This window comes from Penicillium verrucosum, assembly GCF_028828655.1.
Source record: "Penicillium verrucosum strain IBT 35672 chromosome Unknown utg000001l_segment0_segment0, whole genome shotgun sequence".
NCBI classification, from domain to species: Eukaryota; Fungi; Ascomycota; class Eurotiomycetes; order Eurotiales; family Aspergillaceae; genus Penicillium; species Penicillium verrucosum.
The window spans coordinates 4,060,621-4,077,682 of record NW_026643210.1 but is presented as its reverse complement, the minus strand read 5'-3'; the positions used below and the strand labels follow the sequence as shown (position 1 = coordinate 4,077,682).

General features: G+C 49.9%; 7 protein-coding genes across 7 annotated transcripts; 2 read left to right on the top strand and 5 right to left on the bottom strand.

The window, feature by feature from the left end:
• Window positions 1–144: 144 nt before the first annotated feature.
• On the bottom strand, window positions 145–5,213 carry cpcC (putative protein kinase (Gcn2); the record flags this gene model as incomplete). The annotated part of the gene is made up of 7 exons (XM_057214244.1): window positions 145–440; window positions 505–943; window positions 1,001–1,425; window positions 1,481–2,483; window positions 2,536–2,865; window positions 2,919–4,973; window positions 5,034–5,213. The coding sequence occupies 7 exons, from the start codon at window positions 5,211–5,213 to the stop codon at window positions 145–147; spliced, it is 4,728 nt and encodes a 1,575-aa protein (XP_057076127.1).
• A 519-nt stretch (window positions 5,214–5,732) lies between these two features.
• Window positions 5,733–6,128, bottom strand: N7516_001521 (DUF4267 domain-containing protein; the record flags this gene model as incomplete). The annotated part of the gene is made up of 1 exon (XM_057214243.1): window positions 5,733–6,128. One exon carries the CDS (start codon window positions 6,126–6,128, stop codon window positions 5,733–5,735), a length of 396 nt encoding a protein of 131 aa, XP_057076126.1.
• Window positions 6,129–6,754: 626 nt separating this feature from the next.
• On the top strand, window positions 6,755–8,964 carry N7516_001520 (uncharacterized protein; the record flags this gene model as incomplete). Its single annotated transcript, XM_057214242.1, has 2 exons — window positions 6,755–6,800; window positions 6,854–8,964. 2 exons carry the CDS (start codon window positions 6,755–6,757, stop codon window positions 8,962–8,964), a joined length of 2,157 nt encoding a protein of 718 aa, XP_057076125.1.
• Window positions 8,965–9,401: 437 nt separating this feature from the next.
• On the bottom strand, window positions 9,402–11,132 carry N7516_001519 (damage-control phosphatase ARMT1 family protein; the record flags this gene model as incomplete). Its single annotated transcript, XM_057214241.1, has 7 exons — window positions 9,402–9,632; window positions 9,691–9,893; window positions 9,935–10,549; window positions 10,620–10,732; window positions 10,798–10,928; window positions 10,993–11,063; window positions 11,111–11,132. The coding sequence occupies 7 exons, from the start codon at window positions 11,130–11,132 to the stop codon at window positions 9,402–9,404; spliced, it is 1,386 nt and encodes a 461-aa protein (XP_057076124.1).
• Window positions 11,133–11,350: 218 nt separating this feature from the next.
• Window positions 11,351–13,084, bottom strand: ppt1 (protein serine/threonine phosphatase PPT1; the record flags this gene model as incomplete). Its single annotated transcript, XM_057214240.1, has 5 exons — window positions 11,351–11,386; window positions 11,446–12,176; window positions 12,226–12,661; window positions 12,756–12,836; window positions 12,935–13,084. 5 exons carry the CDS (start codon window positions 13,082–13,084, stop codon window positions 11,351–11,353), a joined length of 1,434 nt encoding a protein of 477 aa, XP_057076123.1.
• A 339-nt stretch (window positions 13,085–13,423) lies between these two features.
• Window positions 13,424–14,216, top strand: spt4 (transcription elongation factor SPT4). Its single transcript, XM_057214239.1, has 4 exons — window positions 13,424–13,512; window positions 13,572–13,769; window positions 13,848–13,900; window positions 13,969–14,216. Exons 1-4 carry the CDS (start codon window positions 13,435–13,437, stop codon window positions 14,000–14,002), a joined length of 363 nt encoding a protein of 120 aa, XP_057076122.1. The 5' UTR covers window positions 13,424–13,434; the 3' UTR covers window positions 14,003–14,216.
• A 306-nt stretch (window positions 14,217–14,522) lies between these two features.
• Window positions 14,523–16,184, bottom strand: gatA (4-aminobutyrate transaminase gatA; the record flags this gene model as incomplete). The annotated part of the gene is made up of 4 exons (XM_057214238.1): window positions 14,523–14,569; window positions 14,633–15,786; window positions 15,848–15,883; window positions 15,934–16,184. The coding sequence occupies 4 exons, from the start codon at window positions 16,182–16,184 to the stop codon at window positions 14,523–14,525; spliced, it is 1,488 nt and encodes a 495-aa protein (XP_057076121.1).
• Between the last annotated feature and the right edge of the window lie 878 nt (window positions 16,185–17,062).

Below are 17,062 nucleotides of genomic sequence, written 5' to 3'. Positions count from 1 at the left end.
TGTCAAAACAAAATGAGATACATCCACCCATAAAAACAAATTTAAACACCATGAGTCCCATTGACCCGAGACGTATGCTTAACTTAAAACTCCTCTTTGTTACTCTTCCACCCATGAGATCAATCAGTCGTAATTCATTTCTCGCTAGGGTCCCAGGTCGTAGTACACGCAGGAGCCTGTACGGTAGTTGTAGATGAAAGCATTCGTGTAGCTTTCTGTGTCATTTGTGCGGTTCTCCACGGCCAAATCAGTTAATAGCTCGTGTACTTGACTGAGATACTTCCGCTCTGTCAGCGGCGCGTTCTGGATAACGCTGCGCCAGCTCTCTGCGTCGGAAAGACGCGTGTCCCGAATAGCGTCCAGGACTTCGTCGCGGGTGTCGATGGCAGCGACGGGGCCGTTGCGGGCGTTTTCGGCTACTTCGCGAGCGGAAAGTAGGGCTAGAACACAACGTATCGATCAGTATATTGGACTAGTAGGGATTCACTTGGAACATCAACATACCCGACTCAACAATATTCCTTCTGTTCGTCTTCTTGCTTCGATGTTGGGGGACGAGGATGCGAACATCATTTGCCCGTTCCTGGGACGCGAGAGCCTCCTGCTGGCTCAATTGACGGGATTGGCGGGGATCAGCAGTTCCCTCGCGATGGTGGCGCGCTTGCACTTCTGATCGAAGCCACAGCACAAGCTCGGCGGTGCGGATGTCGAATTCCTCCTTACGCATTAGGTTCCGAACTTTAAATCCACGCTCCTTGCTATCTTGCTTGGCAATCACAATGCACCGGTGATTGGAGTCTTTGTATTTTACCAGAAGCTCCTCAAGGGACGAGGCATCGACTGCAAGCTCTGCGCTTATGTCGTTTGACCAGAGTTCTTCGATGAGTTTTACTCCTGTTGTGCGAAGGACGGTTGGGTCAAAGCTAGCAACAAGTACATCACACTTTGTTGAAGGTCAGCAAAATCCACACTAAACGAGTTGAGATGGGAGGTCACTTACCCGACGGGCCGCCCAATACGACTCAGCACTCGTCTCGGAATCTTTCGACAGAGCCTTGGCCTTCAGGTAATCGATCATCGATGAACGTAGTCGATCCGAACCAAGGTTGAAACCCACAGCATGCGCTTGTGGTCGATTTGATAGGACATTAGGTGAGAATTCCTGGATCAACCGGTCATATCTGCCACCTGCAGCAAACACATCGCGTCGTTTGCTATCAAAAATACACTGGAACAGAATGCTACCGCGGTAGAACTTGTCATGAACACTGCTGAGTGGCTTGATGTAGATTTTTCGTTTCACGCCGAAAGTCTGTAAATAGGTCATGAGCACGTTCAAGCGAGCGAAGATTGGCGAAATCCGCTCTGCGTATTCAGTTCCTTCCATGATGCTTTGCAGTCTGCGTTTTGTCTCCTTCAATGAGTCTGTATCATATTCATTAGCCTATTGTCCTCGATCTGAGAAAGTAAGCTTATGTACCTCTGAAATCGAAACGGGCAAGGTCATCCAACGAAGTCGAAGCAACACCAATTGCCGGGGCCCTGAGTTCACTTCGAATCGTTTGCATGGTATATTTTCCAACATTCAGCTTACTGAGAATCTCCTTGACCTTTGGGATTTGCGTAGGCGTGATTCGACAGAATTCCATGATAAGTTGGAGCAGATCGGAGTGATTGACAAGGAAGCACATCGGAGTAGACCTTAAAGGTGGGAATTCCTCAATGATTTCATCCAAAACCTTGATCACTTCTGCCTCCTTTAAGGCTAGATCCAGGGTGTTGTGGGACACAATATCAAAGTCAACCTCGCGGTGGGTTCGTGGTTCGCTGCCATGGGGTGAATCTCTGTAAACTGTGCCAAATGCAAATGTCTTCTCCAATGAGTGATCTTGTCTTGGAATTGCTCGTGCATTTGGAAGTGTGAGATCATATGGCAGCTGCAAAAGATTGCCGGATGCATCCAGCACACGTACTGCACCGATGTTGTAATGCTGGGATCGGGGAAATAGCATTTGCCTTGTTGACTCAACAGCACCGTGTCTTCGAAATATCGAAGTTAGCTTCTTCTTGACCAGGCCCTGGACAAGTAGCTCGTTGGCGGCCGGTACCGCATGCGAGTCTATGTCCCACGCAATATCTTCGAATTTCTTAGGCGACTGAGAAAAGATGGCTGATAGAATCTTTTTGTAGTCGGGTGAATTTGGATCCGAGAGCAGATGCACAATAGCCCGTCTGAATGTCTCTTCCTCGACCTGAAGAGGAATCTTTCCACTGGATAAAAGGTCGGAGGCTGTGGGGCGCTCGCTTGGGGTATGGCTCAGAAGAGATTCAATGATCTGGCCTTGAAGTAACTTATCAGATTGCTGGAAAGTGGGTGGAAGAGTGTGGTTCTTTTCGCGGATTTGTCGGAGAGTCTGATCTCGTTCCATGCCAGTTGGCAATGGATGACACATCTCAAAGAAAATAACACCGAGCGAAAACATCTAGAATGCGTGAGCATATACTTGTGGTGCCAATTTTATATCCACTACTCACATCGACCTTCTCATTGTAGTGCCCCAAAACAACTGACTTCATCTCTGGTGCCACATAGTAGGTTGTACCTAAACTACGAGTGAAATCCCCTTCGAAGTCTGCGGCTGCGGACGAACGCACGGCCGTGGTGAATTGACCACTTGTTGCAAGACCGAAGTCACCAATGCGGGGATTGTTTGCAACGTCAATGAAAATGTTGTCAGGCTTCAAGTCACGATGTATGATGCCATGACTATGAATGTGGCTCAAGCCATCGAGGATTTGGCGAAAGAGACGCCATGAACGCTCGGTATCATCGCACAGATCATCCTTTATTAGATCGCGCAAGGTCTTGGGCAAAATTAGTCTAGAAAAGCGAGCGGGGCGGTATTAAAAACACTTACATGCTTCTCACAGTACTCCATCTGGATGTAGAGTGTGGTTAGAATAGGCCTGGCATAAGAGCCAGATCTCGCTCGGCTAAGCTCTTCCTCTGCGCTTCTGGAATCAACGCCAGTATCATTTACCCTCTCTGGCGTCTCTGGGTGAGCAGGGTCGGATAACGTTCCTTCGTTTTCATCATCGCTGTCTGATGCTGCAAACTCTATTTTGGGATACCCGCTGGAGCTGATGAAATCGAGGCCTCCTGTACTGAATCCGTGGTGATCCTGGCTAGCAAACGGGTCTCCTTCGGTGGAGGACATAGCCTCTTCCTCGATTTGATTGAAGTCCTCTTCAAGCCAAGCAGTGTAGTATCGAACAACATAGGAGTGGTTCAGCCGGGATAGCAACATGGTTTCGGAAAGCGTGTCTTTCAACGCTGCGGCCGATGTTTGAGAGATCTTCTTGATTGCATACAACCGACCATCGAGCTTGTTCCGGGCTTTGACTACCTGTCCAAATCCACCACGGCCTAGTTGACCTGCCTCGTCGAAGTCTTGGTGGTATCGTGAGAAAGCCGGCATGGGCCCAAAAGAGTCTAAGCGTGGCCGTCTCTGCAGTGACACAGATCCCGACGCTCTTTCTCGCATCTTTAACGGCGCATCCACCCGGAAGAACTCAGAAGGTTGGAGTTGGAAAGCAGTCGGACGCTTCCTGGGATCTGGGCGGAAGAATTCACAGAGCAAATCTTGCAGGGGCGGCGAGAGCCCCATGGACACCATCAACTGATTGGCAGAGGTATACCTGAGGAGAACATCCTTTCCAAAGCCCATCTGAAGCAGCACGATTCCAAGATCCCAGACATCGGTCTTCATGGAGGGAGAAGAACTGTCCTGTGTCAGCTCCGGAGGTGCCCAAAGTGGTGACTTTGACGCCGCGAAAGAGGGCTTTCCACAGGGAGCGTCGGGCAAAGCTTCTTCGACGTTAGACTGCAGTTTGACGATAGTTTCACCAGAAGGAGTTCTGAACAAAAAGACTCGGCCACAATGAATGTTCCCATGGACAAAACCACTGCGGTGGTAGAATTCCAGAGCCTCAAGTAACTGAATCATCCAGCCGCGAAGCATGTCAACAGCTACGGTCCCCACGATATCTAGGAGCTCGGAAAGGGAACCCTTATTTGCATACTCCAAAAGTGTAAAGACAGTCCAAGAATTATCGGGAGAATCGAAGTTGGCAATTGAGCGATTGATCTTAAACCCCACGAATTCAACAAGATTGGGGTGTCGTAACCGCTTGATGCCCTCTAACTTATCCTCGCTGGTACGCATCTGCTCGCGGAATGCCAATCCTTCGGAATTATTCTCGCTGAGACAAAGCTCTTTCAAAACAAGCAGCGGGACGTGGCATCTGTTCTCAGACACAACAGGCCTGACAGTGAAGGTCTTTTTGCACTGTTTGCTTTGCAGTAGGGTCTTGCCATGAACGGCGCGGAAGACCAGCGGCTGCTCATCGGTGTCATTAACGGACAACGGAGGATCAAAGCAGATGGCGCCAGGGGTATTTTCCACAAGGTCATCAACATAACTCATATCCACACCGCCAGTTCGACTCTTTCGTCTCAAAATTCGAGCCTTGTTCCGCTGTCGCATCTTGTCTTGAAGCATTTCTTGTAATGCGCGCTCTTCCTCGACAGCTGCAGCCTTTTGTTTACGAAGTTCCTCCTGTTTTTCTAGGTCTGCACGTTGAAGAGCAGCCGCCTCTTGCTCCATACGCTCCTCTTCAAGGCTGGGTAGGTCTTTGTCCTGTGCCTGTGCCTGAGCAACATCCTCCAGAACATCTTGGATGGACACAGCCAGCTCGTAGATCATCTCACTTCCGAGCAGAGATTTTGGCTTGTTACGCAGAATTTCTTGGATTCGGGAACGCGCTCCATCGCGAAAGCCGTCGAGGTTTCCCGGTGAAAGGTTGGGGATTGTTTTAGGATATGTAGCTGGCAGTTCGACCAGCAAAATGAGAAGTACGTCGGGATTCGAAGAAGATCGCAAATGGAGCTTGAAAGTCACATCGGAGGATTGCTAGAGTGTACAGGTTAGTGTGACCGACCACGGGCCCAACAGCTTGAAAGGTGCACCAACCTGCCAGGCCGACCGCCTATTTTCTACTTCTTCAAAGTCATCGCCATAGATGGAACGCAAAGCTTCCACCTCTGTTTGGTGGATTTCTCGGTAATTGGTTGTAAATATGGGGGACGTCACGGAGGAATTGGAGGCTTGGTTTTTCTGGCGGGAGGGCTTCTTCCTCTGTTTGGGAGACATCGCGGGGCGTGGCGAGAAGCGCCCTACATGCGACCCTGAGCGTCGTACGGCATGGGGGCTGGTGGTAAAATATGAAGGGGTTATGGGAGATGGAAAGAGAATTGGGCAGTCTTTTTTCCCTCTGAGGGCTAGAATAAACAGGCGGTCAGATCATACGCCCTTCCATTTATAGAGTGGAGATGCTTAGTATAAATGACGACCCCGTTGGTCCAATTGTGGATTTATGGATTTATGGACTTATGGATTTATATTGCTTAAATTGTACTTTGAGTGAATTGCATTTCATGATTCTTTGCATGTTATATTTACTTGGAGGTTCTTTGCAATATATCCTATCTGTCTATGGACTTGAGATTTGAGTGAATCATCATCATGAAACCAAAAGAACCATTGTCCCTGCCCAATAGTGGACCCAGATATCATGAAATAGTGAGATGAGCTGGCATAGGGTGGCCATTGTTGTCACCACAATCGTCGATCATTGCTGCTCGTGTTGGCTTTGTTCTAGCTGTGACTATATCACACACGATCGAATGCACCGAGCAACAGGCTGCCAACCACAGCAATCATTGGTGCATATCCCCAGTGATTCCACTGTCCTTGGCCATGGGTCCAACAGACATACCCATCTGCAAATGCAACGCTGCTAGTGGCAATCATGATCCAGCCCAGGGTTGAACGGGTGCCGAAATACGAAGCCACATATATGGCAGCCCCCATGAAGATATCCCGGATTCCATAGATTGCCATTAAACTGTCAACCATCTGTTTATCCATGAGAGAGGTAGGTGGTTGGAACTCGAAGAAAGTGAGAGCATGGTCTGGACGTAGGATGGCGTTGACACCGAATCCCACAGAGATGGTTGCGAAGGCGCTGGCAACCAAGCGGAGAACAACCGAATGGGAAAGAGACATGTTGCTCTGCCAAGACAGTCCGATGTTTGATGTTTGATGTTTGATGTTTGCGTATGTTTGCGTAGTATCTATGGTGGCTTGAAAGTTTCAGGGATTTCAGCACTGTAAGGGATCACAACAGTCTTCAAAGTTTATGGGAAAGACGAGAATTCAGGAGCTTTTTATACAGGACTATATATGTCGTAGAAAGTATGTTTGTAAGATTCCCCCTGGAAAATGTCGGAAGTCGGAGAATTGACTAGGCTGCAAGGCTGAGTAGACCTTGTGGACTCCAGATGTCCAGGATGGGATATCCATGGAGGTCAAGTAACCCGTAGGTCCTTTGTACACACGTGTACAACAACATATACTCCGTACACATACACACATAATATGGAATTTTCAACAGGGCCCGTCTATCCTACAATTCCATACCTTCCAAGGCAAATTGAAAGAAAAGAAAAGAGAGAAAAGAGAGAAAAAAAAGCCCCCAAACCTCCCAATTCAGTGCCAAGCGTAAACAAAAAGGCCGAACACGAGCTTATCGATAAACTGATCGGCGCTTCTGCTTTTTCCGACCGCGCGGATCATAAACATTGGACTTCAACTTGGTTACAAAGGATTTTGTTTCTTCCCTGGCAGTCAAAATGCTGGACTGGATCAAGGGGAACGAGCAAATTGCACAGGCTACAGGTGTGATGATTACTTTGACCTTGGAAGCTCTTCACTCTAACATGATGCTACAGATGACTCCAAGCTGCTAGAACCCCCTGAGACCCCAGGCCATGTCTTTGCCATTCGTGCTTTCAAGAGCGCTCTATTTGGCACTCCGGGAGTAGAGGAAGATGAAAACAACGCGTCCCAAAAACAGTCCAGTCACCAACGAAGCAAGAGTGACACGACAAAATTAGCACCAACAGAGATCAAGACCGACGCGAAACCAACCGACGCGACTTACAACCCCACGGGATCCCCTACGAAAAGCATACTTGTTACACCCGGGACTGCGTTGCGTCGTAAGACCGTATCCTTTGGCGAAAGTGTCATCGACAATGAGGGGAAACGCCCTGGCTCGGCCAGTAAGCCAGCCAAGACTCCGCCAAATCCCTCCGGGACCCTCAGTACCCAGTGGATGTCCGGATCATCAGATGGAAGTGGCAAACCGAGAAGCAAACTCACACAGACACTCATGAATGCACGCGATAACGCATCCAAGAACTCCGACCCGGCCAAGTCTGATGAGAGCACAGGAGAAACGAAATCGGTCATAGTCCCGGGGTCAAAGGATGGCCTCGACAATGAAGATATCACTCTCAATCTGGAGGACCCCCACTCAGAGTCAGGCAAGTACTGGAAAACCGAATTCGACAATTACCGTGTGAAGACCAATCGAGAGATCAAGAAATTGATCCAGTACCGGTCGATTGCCAAATCCTACGCTCGGAAGAAGGATACTGAAGCTATGCGGCTGGCCGACAAGCTGAAGGAAGAAGAAGAAAAGGTCGCCGAGATGGAAAGGCAGGTGTCACGGCTTGCTTCTTCGATGGTCGGGGAGGGATCGACGGGCGATAAGGAGCACTTGCTTCAAGGTTTGACCAAGCAAACCGCCCTTGCATTACAATACAAGCAGCAAGTTACCTCGCTGCGCAACACCTTGGAACGACATGATGTCGTAAGTGATGCAGCAAATATCACGCAAAAGAATAAGGAAGAACTGCCTCCAAACGCCCAAACGGACGAGCTTCGCAAAACACAGCAAGAATTGGAACAAGCCAATGCCAAGATAGAGGAGATGAAAACCCAGCAGTCCGAACTCAACACACTCCAGGACCTCGCGCAAAGTTCGGAAAAGAAAGCTCAAGCACTCGAGAAAGAGAACAACACTCTGAAACAAACGCTGGCCCGTGTGAAACAGGAAATGTCTCGATACGAAGGTCGGCGAAAGGACAAGGAAACAAGACTGAAGCAGAGAGAGGCCAGACTGGAACAGCGGATCCAAGAGTACAGAGAAAAACTCAAAACGGTCTCCCAAGAGCACCGTTCCTCGGAGGAGAGCCTAAGAAATACTTCCGATGCAGAGCGCCGCCACATGCAGAAACAGATCGACCTTCTGAAGCTGCGACTTGGTTCTACTGAACGCTTCCCGGCGCTGCCATCCACAGATCGGCAATTTCTAAGTCCTCGCAAGGACCACACCGGCGTGCAGGTGTTTGACTTTGCTGGCCAGGATTCCACCGGTCAGGATCTTGAGAAACCTGAAGAAGAACCCACCGAAGATATAGAGCTTCCACCAAGCCCGAGTCCACGTTCCAAAGTACGCGATTCGCGACCTACTTTGCGCAGTGCCACATTGGGTACGCTTGGTCCGAGGCCGAATGTCCGGGATATGGCCGCAAACGACGACGAGGTCACACATTATTTGAACGAAATCCTACTAAAACCGCGGCACGAATCCAATAACAATGCCGTGTTGGATGAAATTCCTCCATCCTCCCCTCCCGATATCTCAACCCTAAGGTCGCTGAATCGCACGTTCTCAAGACGCCGACTCGGTGAAGGCCAGCGGACCTATCGGAATCTAAACCTCCCTGCTGAAGACGACACTCGACTCAGCAACCGACAGGCACAACGTGAACGTACCCACATCAAATCTACCCTCGATTCAATGTCAGGCCTCCCGTCTCGCGGCCGTTATTCGGGGTACACCGTTTCAGCGGGCGAACGCGTGGGCAAGCGGTACGGGTTAACTGATATCCAGCGTGGAGCTCTCTCTCCTGAACGAGCTGCCGATGCCCAGTCACGGCTCAGGCAGAAGGACCGTCGGAAAATCAAAGCACCTGGAAAGGAGAATGTTTGATGTCTTTGTTATGTTCGGATCTGCTTTCTGATTTGGAAATAAGGAGTGACTTTTGGAGCATAATAGGCCGGTGTTTGGATTCATAAGCGTTACTCTTTCCATCCCCTTCTTGCTATCTACATTTTCAGCGAACATCAATTGTCGAATTATTACTCAACCACTGACTATTTATTCTCTCAATCCGAACCGCTCGTAGGCACTGTGCCAATCGCTGAACCAATCGTCTCTCATGGCAAGCCTCTTTGCTTGTACCTAGCTATTGCATCATTTTATCACACTTATTCACAATCTAGATTAGATATTAACTCGTCAACTTCCAGCTGTGACCTTTTTACTACTCTATTTCATCTACAAACGTTCCGTATTGGCATATCCACCCAGTGTACGCAGAATTCAAAGTCTGCCATAAAACACCGTCGCTCATACCTAGTGCGCTCTCAGGCCTTGCCATCAGAAAGCGACACGACGGCCCATTTCCCGCCCCAGGCCCACTTGCGAGACTCAGAGCCACCGCCCCCAGGCAAAGCGCGGAGCTTCTCGTCCTCACCAGCGGGGAGACCAACAACGGGATCAGCCTTGCAAGTACGGAAGGCTAGAACACGGATCCCGGACTTGGGGCCAAGCGGGCCAATGGCTTCCGTGAAAAGAGTGGTGGGGTCCCATTGAGCCTATATATGATTAGCGAGAACCCCAGAGCAAAAGAAACGCAAAGAACGCCGAACTTACATCATTGACCAACTTCCGATAGTTCAAGTCGCCCTTGAATAAAACAAGCTCACTCTCCTTCAAATCTTCGAACAACTCCGGTGCCACATACGGCATGCGCCAGAAACCGCCTGGGGTTGTCCAGAAAGCGTGCGGGCGCAGGATCAGCTTACCATCCTGGTGGAACTGGCTCCACTGCTCAAAGAGGAATTGCACGTTTGAAACTTCCTTCTCGGAAAGAGGGGGAATGTCTTGCCCGAATCACCGGCCGCTGTGTAAAAGGCCTGCGGGTCGACCATGCAGTTGAGCAGATCGGAGAAATCCTTCGGCGTGACATCTGACACGAACCATGGCATGCGCTTGGGGTGGAGCACGACGCTAGTCGCCAGTCCGACAGACAGCAAGTATCCAGCGAGAATTAGGTCAACGAATAACTCAAATCCGGAGTTGTCTAGGACGATGTCGACGCGGCGCTCGCCGTCCTTCTTCTCTCTCCGCGCCTTTTGCATCGCCTCGAAAGCAGCATCGAGGTCGTTGACAATGATATTCTTCTGCGACGCCTTGCGCGCCTCGGAGCCCTGTAGTTTTTGGATGTCCTCGTAGGTGAGAGATGTCAGAAGTGACAGATCGGTGGCATTACCCCACAAGCAGATCTCGCACATCTCTGAGAAGAGAAGCCTCTCTGCCTCCTCGATCTCTTCGGGCGACTTTTTTTCTCTTGCTTTTCCCGACTCTGCCTCTGTCGCTAATTCACGATATCTCGCTGCGAGTTCTAGTACGGCGGGACGGGACGACTTGAATGTATCCATCTTCTGGCGGGCGAATACGTCATAGCCCTTCCAATGTTTAGACAATGCGAAGAGGGCTTCCATGCGGCGGTCTATGGTGGTCGTATGATCAGTATTGCGGCATTTTATCTCATTTCCTGTTGAATTGGGCTTTGTGCTTACAAAGGTAACACTCTGAGTAGAGCCAGGCCACATCGTGCCATTGGGGGTTTCCGCGCTCCTCCAGCTCCTTGTTATACGAGGCGATATCTGGATGTCCGTCATCATCCAGGGGACTAGCCGCAATAGAGATGTTAGATGAAGCTCTTCTGGTTCTGGCATAGACGATAAAAGGACTCACGTGAGTTGTCGGTTATGTTGAAGCTCATACTTCAACTTGGCCAAGTTGGCAATAATACTTTTGCCTTCATTTGCCTTCTCGCCGTCATCGATGCCTACAACGGTGCGGTGGAGGTCATCAATGGCACCAGTCTAGAGTCGTCACATATATTCAGCAATTGATCCCCGGATTATCGAATGTCTGCTGCAAGCTCACGATGATGACAGGCCACCGCTCATTGGCCGAGATCGAGGCGAAGCTCGAGTTGTCGGAGGTGAGGTATTGGGCTGCTCAGGTTAGCCCATTGTATTTATGGACGAGCAACAATACTTACGGGTCTTAGGATCGAATTCCATGACTGCTATGCAAGATGTATCTAGACCGAGGGCAAAAAGAAGTCAAGGTGGCAGAATCGAGGGGACGACGCGGGGCAAAAGCGGTGTGGATCATACAGTATACAGTTGGCGACGTCAGAGCTACTCGGAATACATCGCTCATGCACATAAATACATTTGAAACATCAATTCTAGGTAGATCTCTTAGGCAACGCCACGCTTCAAAATCAAATATGCCCTCACATTCCCGAAAGAATGGAGTTATTCGCGTATGCCTGGGACAGTTAGCTGGGCGAACTTCATTATGTTGATGATTGAAGGTCATTAATCTTACCATTGGCTTGATATCGGGGTGTGGCACTGCCTCGAAGACTTCATATGCAAGTTTGAGTTCAGGGCCGATGTTGATATAAGCACCCTTATTTTCAGTCGCGTCGCAGTACTTGGGGGCGGAAAAGACAGTGATACAACGACCATCGTGTTCAACCTCGTAACCGCCCATCCGCACCTCGTGGGAGCGAATGACAGCCTCCAGGCCGTTGTTTTCACAGAAGCGCTTGGTCACATCAGGGCCAAATTGGAGACCGACACCGCGTTTGCTGGGACCGCGACCAGCCTCGGTTTGCGGGTCTGTCCAGAGCATCTCCATCATCAGGCCCGCTTGGCCAGGCTGCCGCTGGTTGTGGCGGTTGAGCTTGCGGATATCATCCAACTTGATCTTGTCATCGGAGAAGAGACCACCGTGCAGGACAAGGTACTTGTCACCAATCAAGGTAGCCAGTGGCAGGGCCGAGAAGGACTCGGAGAACACCTTGAAGACCCGCTCGTTATATTTAGCCTTGCATTCGCCTTCGAAGCCGTAAACCTTATTCATATCATCCGTCTCGTGGTTTCCACGGTTAAGGAAAAGACCGTTGGGACGCAACCACTTGTATGCATATAGCAGCAATGCAATTTCGCAGGACCAGGAGCCACGGTCAACAAAGTCGCCGTTGAAGAGGTAGGCGTGGGTATCGGAGGGAGTACCGTTTCGTCGGAAAATCTCGAGCAAATCGAAGTATTGGCCTTATTCAATCAGCAACTGTTCCACTCGCCCACTTCGGACAATACATACCGTGCGTATCACCGCAGACTGTCAGCTTCTTGCCCGATTCCACGCCAATTTCCACCATAGTAGGCTCATTGTATACCAGATCCTTGACAGCCTTGATGATCTGGAAGACATATTTGCGATGGATCTTCTTTCCATCCTTAAAGCGCTCAATCATATCATCTATGAACTCCTGTGACATTTCCTCGCCAAGGCGCACACCGTCATAACCGTCCTCAACATTGATAGCATCAATGTCCAAATCCGCAAAAGCAGAAGGCGGGTCTGCGATCTCAATGGCCCGCTCGAACTCTCTGCGGCGCACGAGCTTCTCACACTCGGCAGCCTTCAATTTGGCATTCTGGTTGCCCGGTTCGCGTTTAACCACGGCCTTGAAGTCCTTCAAGGCCTCCTTGTAGCTTAGAATGGCGGTGTTGGCGAGGGCACGTCTCCAGTAAGCCTGTGTGATAAGAATGGATTTAGCATATATCTCCACTACTTCCCGATCTGCAGGCACAAGTTGTCTCTCTTTCCGGGTAAGAATACCGACTAACCTTCACATAGTTGGGATCTAATTCGATTGCCTTAGTGGCGTCCGCAATAGCAAATCCGAAGGCTTCAAGCTTAATTTGAGCCTGTGACACCAAGCAAAACAAGACCGTTAGCTATGTCAATCGTAATGAACGTGTACGCGCCTCTTGGGAATGTGCCACCATGATCATCGGGAACATACCTGGGCCCGGTTGGAGAAAAAGGAAGGATCCTTATCAAATTTGGCAATAGCCTGGTTATAAAAATCGACTGCGACAGGCCAGTCGTGTTGAGCGAAGGCCTTGTTTCCCTGCACCTTAAGCGCAGTGGCCACTTCTTGGTCGGTAGCCATTTGGGGCGGAGAGAAAAAGCGAGGGGCACGAGACAGCGATTATCGGTGCGAAACAAGGGCGCGGAGGAAAAAGGTGAGGATTATACGGTTCGTGAAAGAAAAGACACAAAAGTCAAAAAAAGAATAAAACTCCTCCAAATCTACTATAGACTAAGAGAGAAGAAAGATTAAGAAGAAAGCGTGGTCAAAAAAAAAAAAAAAGAGAGAGAGAGAGAGAAGAGGGTCTTGTTCCTGCTTCTCCCATGTTCTTTTTCCCCAATCGCAACGGGTCTTGGCATCGATCCAGACTTGACGGCTAACTCCCATTCATAGCTTTCTTTCTCTCTTCACATCCCTCAAATCTCCTCCACATGTCTTTCTACGCTCCTCCAAACCAGCAGCGCACGCTGCGCGCCTGTATGGTCTGCTCTGTCGTCCAAATTCACAATGTAAGAACGACTCCCCATCTCAGTTCCGCGGGCGACTCTAACGACCCCGATTTCTCTAGAAATTCATGCGTGAAGGCTGCCCAAATTGCGAGAGCACCCTCCAACTCCGTGGGAACAATGATGCTATTCAAGAATGCACGTCACAGGTCTTCGAAGGCCTGATCGCTGTTCGGGATCCCGCTGCGAGCTGGGTCGCTCGTTGGCAACGGTTGGATAACTACGTGCCGGGTACATATGCGACCAAGGTCACGGGGACAGTGAGTACATACTTGACTATTAGAGAGATGGGACTTTTATCAAGTACAGAATGGCTAATTGTGTATTTCCCTTAACAGCTTCCGGAATACATTATCAACAGTCTAGAGGACTCTGGCATTAAATATGTCCCGTACGTGTTCCTCAATTCCACCGTTTCTGACATATCTCCCTTATCATACTAACGGTTGCTTATTCCAGACGAGACGGAAGCACCGGAGAGGAAGATGCATGAAGCAGCTACCCTCAAGTCTTTAACGCTACACGAACCCACCCTTGTCCATACAGTCTTAGTTCTGGATACCCCTGCGGCGCACACACCATTGATTCGATCAAGACATGCAATATGAGGGTGGTTTCGACAATTTTGCTGGTCGTTCGGAGTTTCGGATGGGAAGCATTACCTACTTTTCTTCATATTATTTATTGGACTACAAGGGCATACAGAGTATATTTAGATTACTTCTTAGGAGTTTATAGTTCCAGTTTCTTCAGCTGGGGACATAAAGATAGGGAAACAGCTTGCAGAGTAAATGTCTCTACCTCGGTCCAATTATTCGGTTTGAGTCATATCAGCACAATGTGCAGGAATATGCGTGGCATTTTGTATTGACATAAGGTCGTTGCAGAAAGCGGGGAGAGATGAAATCTCCAAAAGAAAAAAGAAGGGGGAACAATAGAGAAAAGGGAAAAAAACGCTAATAAGCCAATTTGAAAACGCCCGGGCCCTTTTAAATGTCATTGCCAGAATTTGTTTATAGGACCTGCACGATCTGCTCGATCTTCTCAAGGAGGATATCGGCTACAGGAGAAGATACATTAGTAAATGACTCTTGGACACAAAGGAAAGAGGACGTTGACATACCGTGGTGCTTCTGGAAGACCAGCATAGGGCGCAAACGGATGGCAGAAGGGCCACTGCCACCGATGTTGACACCGAAAGACTTGGCCTTGGCGACAAATTGGTCACGCTTGGGGGTGTCCCAGGCGATGAAGGTACCCTGGTTCTTACCACGGAGGTTCTGGAAGTGCTCGGGATACTTCTCGGAGAGACGGGTGAGGCCACCATAGAGGTAGTCACCAGTGATGCGTGTGTTCTCGACGAGGCCGAGACGCTCGACCTCCTCAATGATTCCGCGGTAGATCAAGGCGCGGGCTGGATCTCCCATCCAGGTGTTGAACTGGCGGTAAGGCTTGTTGGGGCGGAGAGCGGGGTTACCGAAGTAGTAACCGGCAGTCTGGGCCTTCTTGGAGAAGGTGACCATGTCTGGGGGAGAGGACAGGTTCCAGTGGTCGTGGGCCCAGAACTTACCGGTGGCACCAACACCGGTCTGCACCTCGTCGACGATGAAGAGGACCTTGGTGCGCTTGGTGATATCGCGGAGACCCTGGAAGAAGGCAGGCGAAGCGTGGTTGTCACCACCCTCGGACTGGATGGGCTCGACCATAACGGCAGCGACGGGGTTGTGGAACTCCTTAATGAGGCGCTCAACCTCAGCCAAGCAGCGCTGCTCCTCGGCGGCGTTCTCTTGGACGTGGTCTTCCAGCGGGTACTTCAGCTGGGGGAAAGAGGCCTGGGGCCAGTCAAAGGCGGGGATATCCAGCTTGTGGATGGCCTTGCTGCGGGTGGTGGACAGGGAGCCGAAGAGACGGCCGTGGAAGGCAGACTTGAAGGAGAGAATAGACAGCTGGGGCGAGCCGGGACCCTGGTTGTTCATGGTGGAGAGCATCTCCTCCTCGGTGAACTCGACCTCGGGGCCACCACGCTGCAGCTGGCGGTAGTACATGAAGGCCGCCTTGTAGGCAGTCTCGTTGGCATCGGAGCCAGCCATGGCGGTGAAAACCTGGTCCAAGCCCTTAGGAGCAGCACGGAGGGCGCCAGTCTTGAGAATGTGAGCCCAATCCGAGGAGGGGAAGTTACCCAGGGCCGGGCGGTTAATCAGGGCGCAGGCCATCTCGGGGGAGGCGGCAACCTTCTGGAGGTGGGGGGTTGTTGTATCCAACAGGAATGGAAGCAATCTGAGCATACCTACTGGGGTCAGCTTTTTTGTTTCCAATTGACTTGTGGTTGGTGACTTACACATCAAGAAGCTTGTTTCCATCGAGATCAGCGATACTAGAGACGGGGTTAGTTGAGTCTTGATGGTGGATTGAGATCTGTCATACTAGTTTCCAACGGACTGGTTGTAGTCAGTCAGCATGTTCAAGCTGCGAACATCGAAGACCTCGTCGAGCTCGGTGGCAGCGGCCTGGTTCTTAGGTCCGGGGATTGTCCCCGAGACGGAGGGTGCGGTAGGCTCATTGGGGAAGTAAGACTTCTCCGCTGCACGCAGACCGGCAGTGGTAGAGAGAGCGCGAGCTGCTGGGAGCCGAACTGTAGAGCGCAACCGTGTGCTGGCACGGAAGACCGAAGACATTTTGATTTTGATGTGAAGGGATAGAGGGGACAAGATAAGTGGTGCGGGGATAGAATAGCGGGTCTAATGAGCTATCCGGTGTAAGAGAAAGGGACCTTGATCAATCAATATGGTCAAGTGGAAGAGAGCAACGGATGCGGGACGGATGAAAAGAGAGATGAAATAGAATGGAAGACCAACAGGCGCAGGGGGGCTTTATACCAGGTGCAGTTGGAGTATGTTATCGGTCTTATCCTGGAGCTCCATAGCTTCTCCCCGCGTATATTTCTTTTTGTGTCGGTGATATTGACCAATCAGGAGCTGTTCTCGACAGCGAAACGCCGAGTATCCGATGGGGATCTGGACGAATTGAGAAAGTCTACGCTGGTGGATTCTTGGTCAAATCTATAGGGTAACAGTTTCCATTTGGACGTCCACGGAGGTCTATTGCATTTGTCTCAATTGGGGTTGAGTTACGCCCAGAGTGAAAAGTGACTCTGGAGTCAAGGTCGTGTGTCCCTGCTGTAGATCATTCCGGTGCGATAAGCTAATTTGGGTCTTGGCATCGTTTCTTATCTGCTACATCTCCCTCCATATGATGTCTTGACTATAGCAAAGTGCGGAGGTCAAGAATGGGGGCTTTCACCGCAATTTATGGTACATACATATGTAGTCCATTCACTTTTATGTGACAACGCATTGGCTTAATTGATCGTAGTTTGTTCGGCAAACTGGAAGTCCTGTAGAATGTTGACATATATATATATTGATAGACAATCCTAGTAAACACGCAATATAAAACTATATTCGCTTATTTTTACTAATGAAAACATAGAGAATATAATGTTAGATAAATCAACGTCAACAATAAGAATCAAGACCATATTCCCTATGCTGGT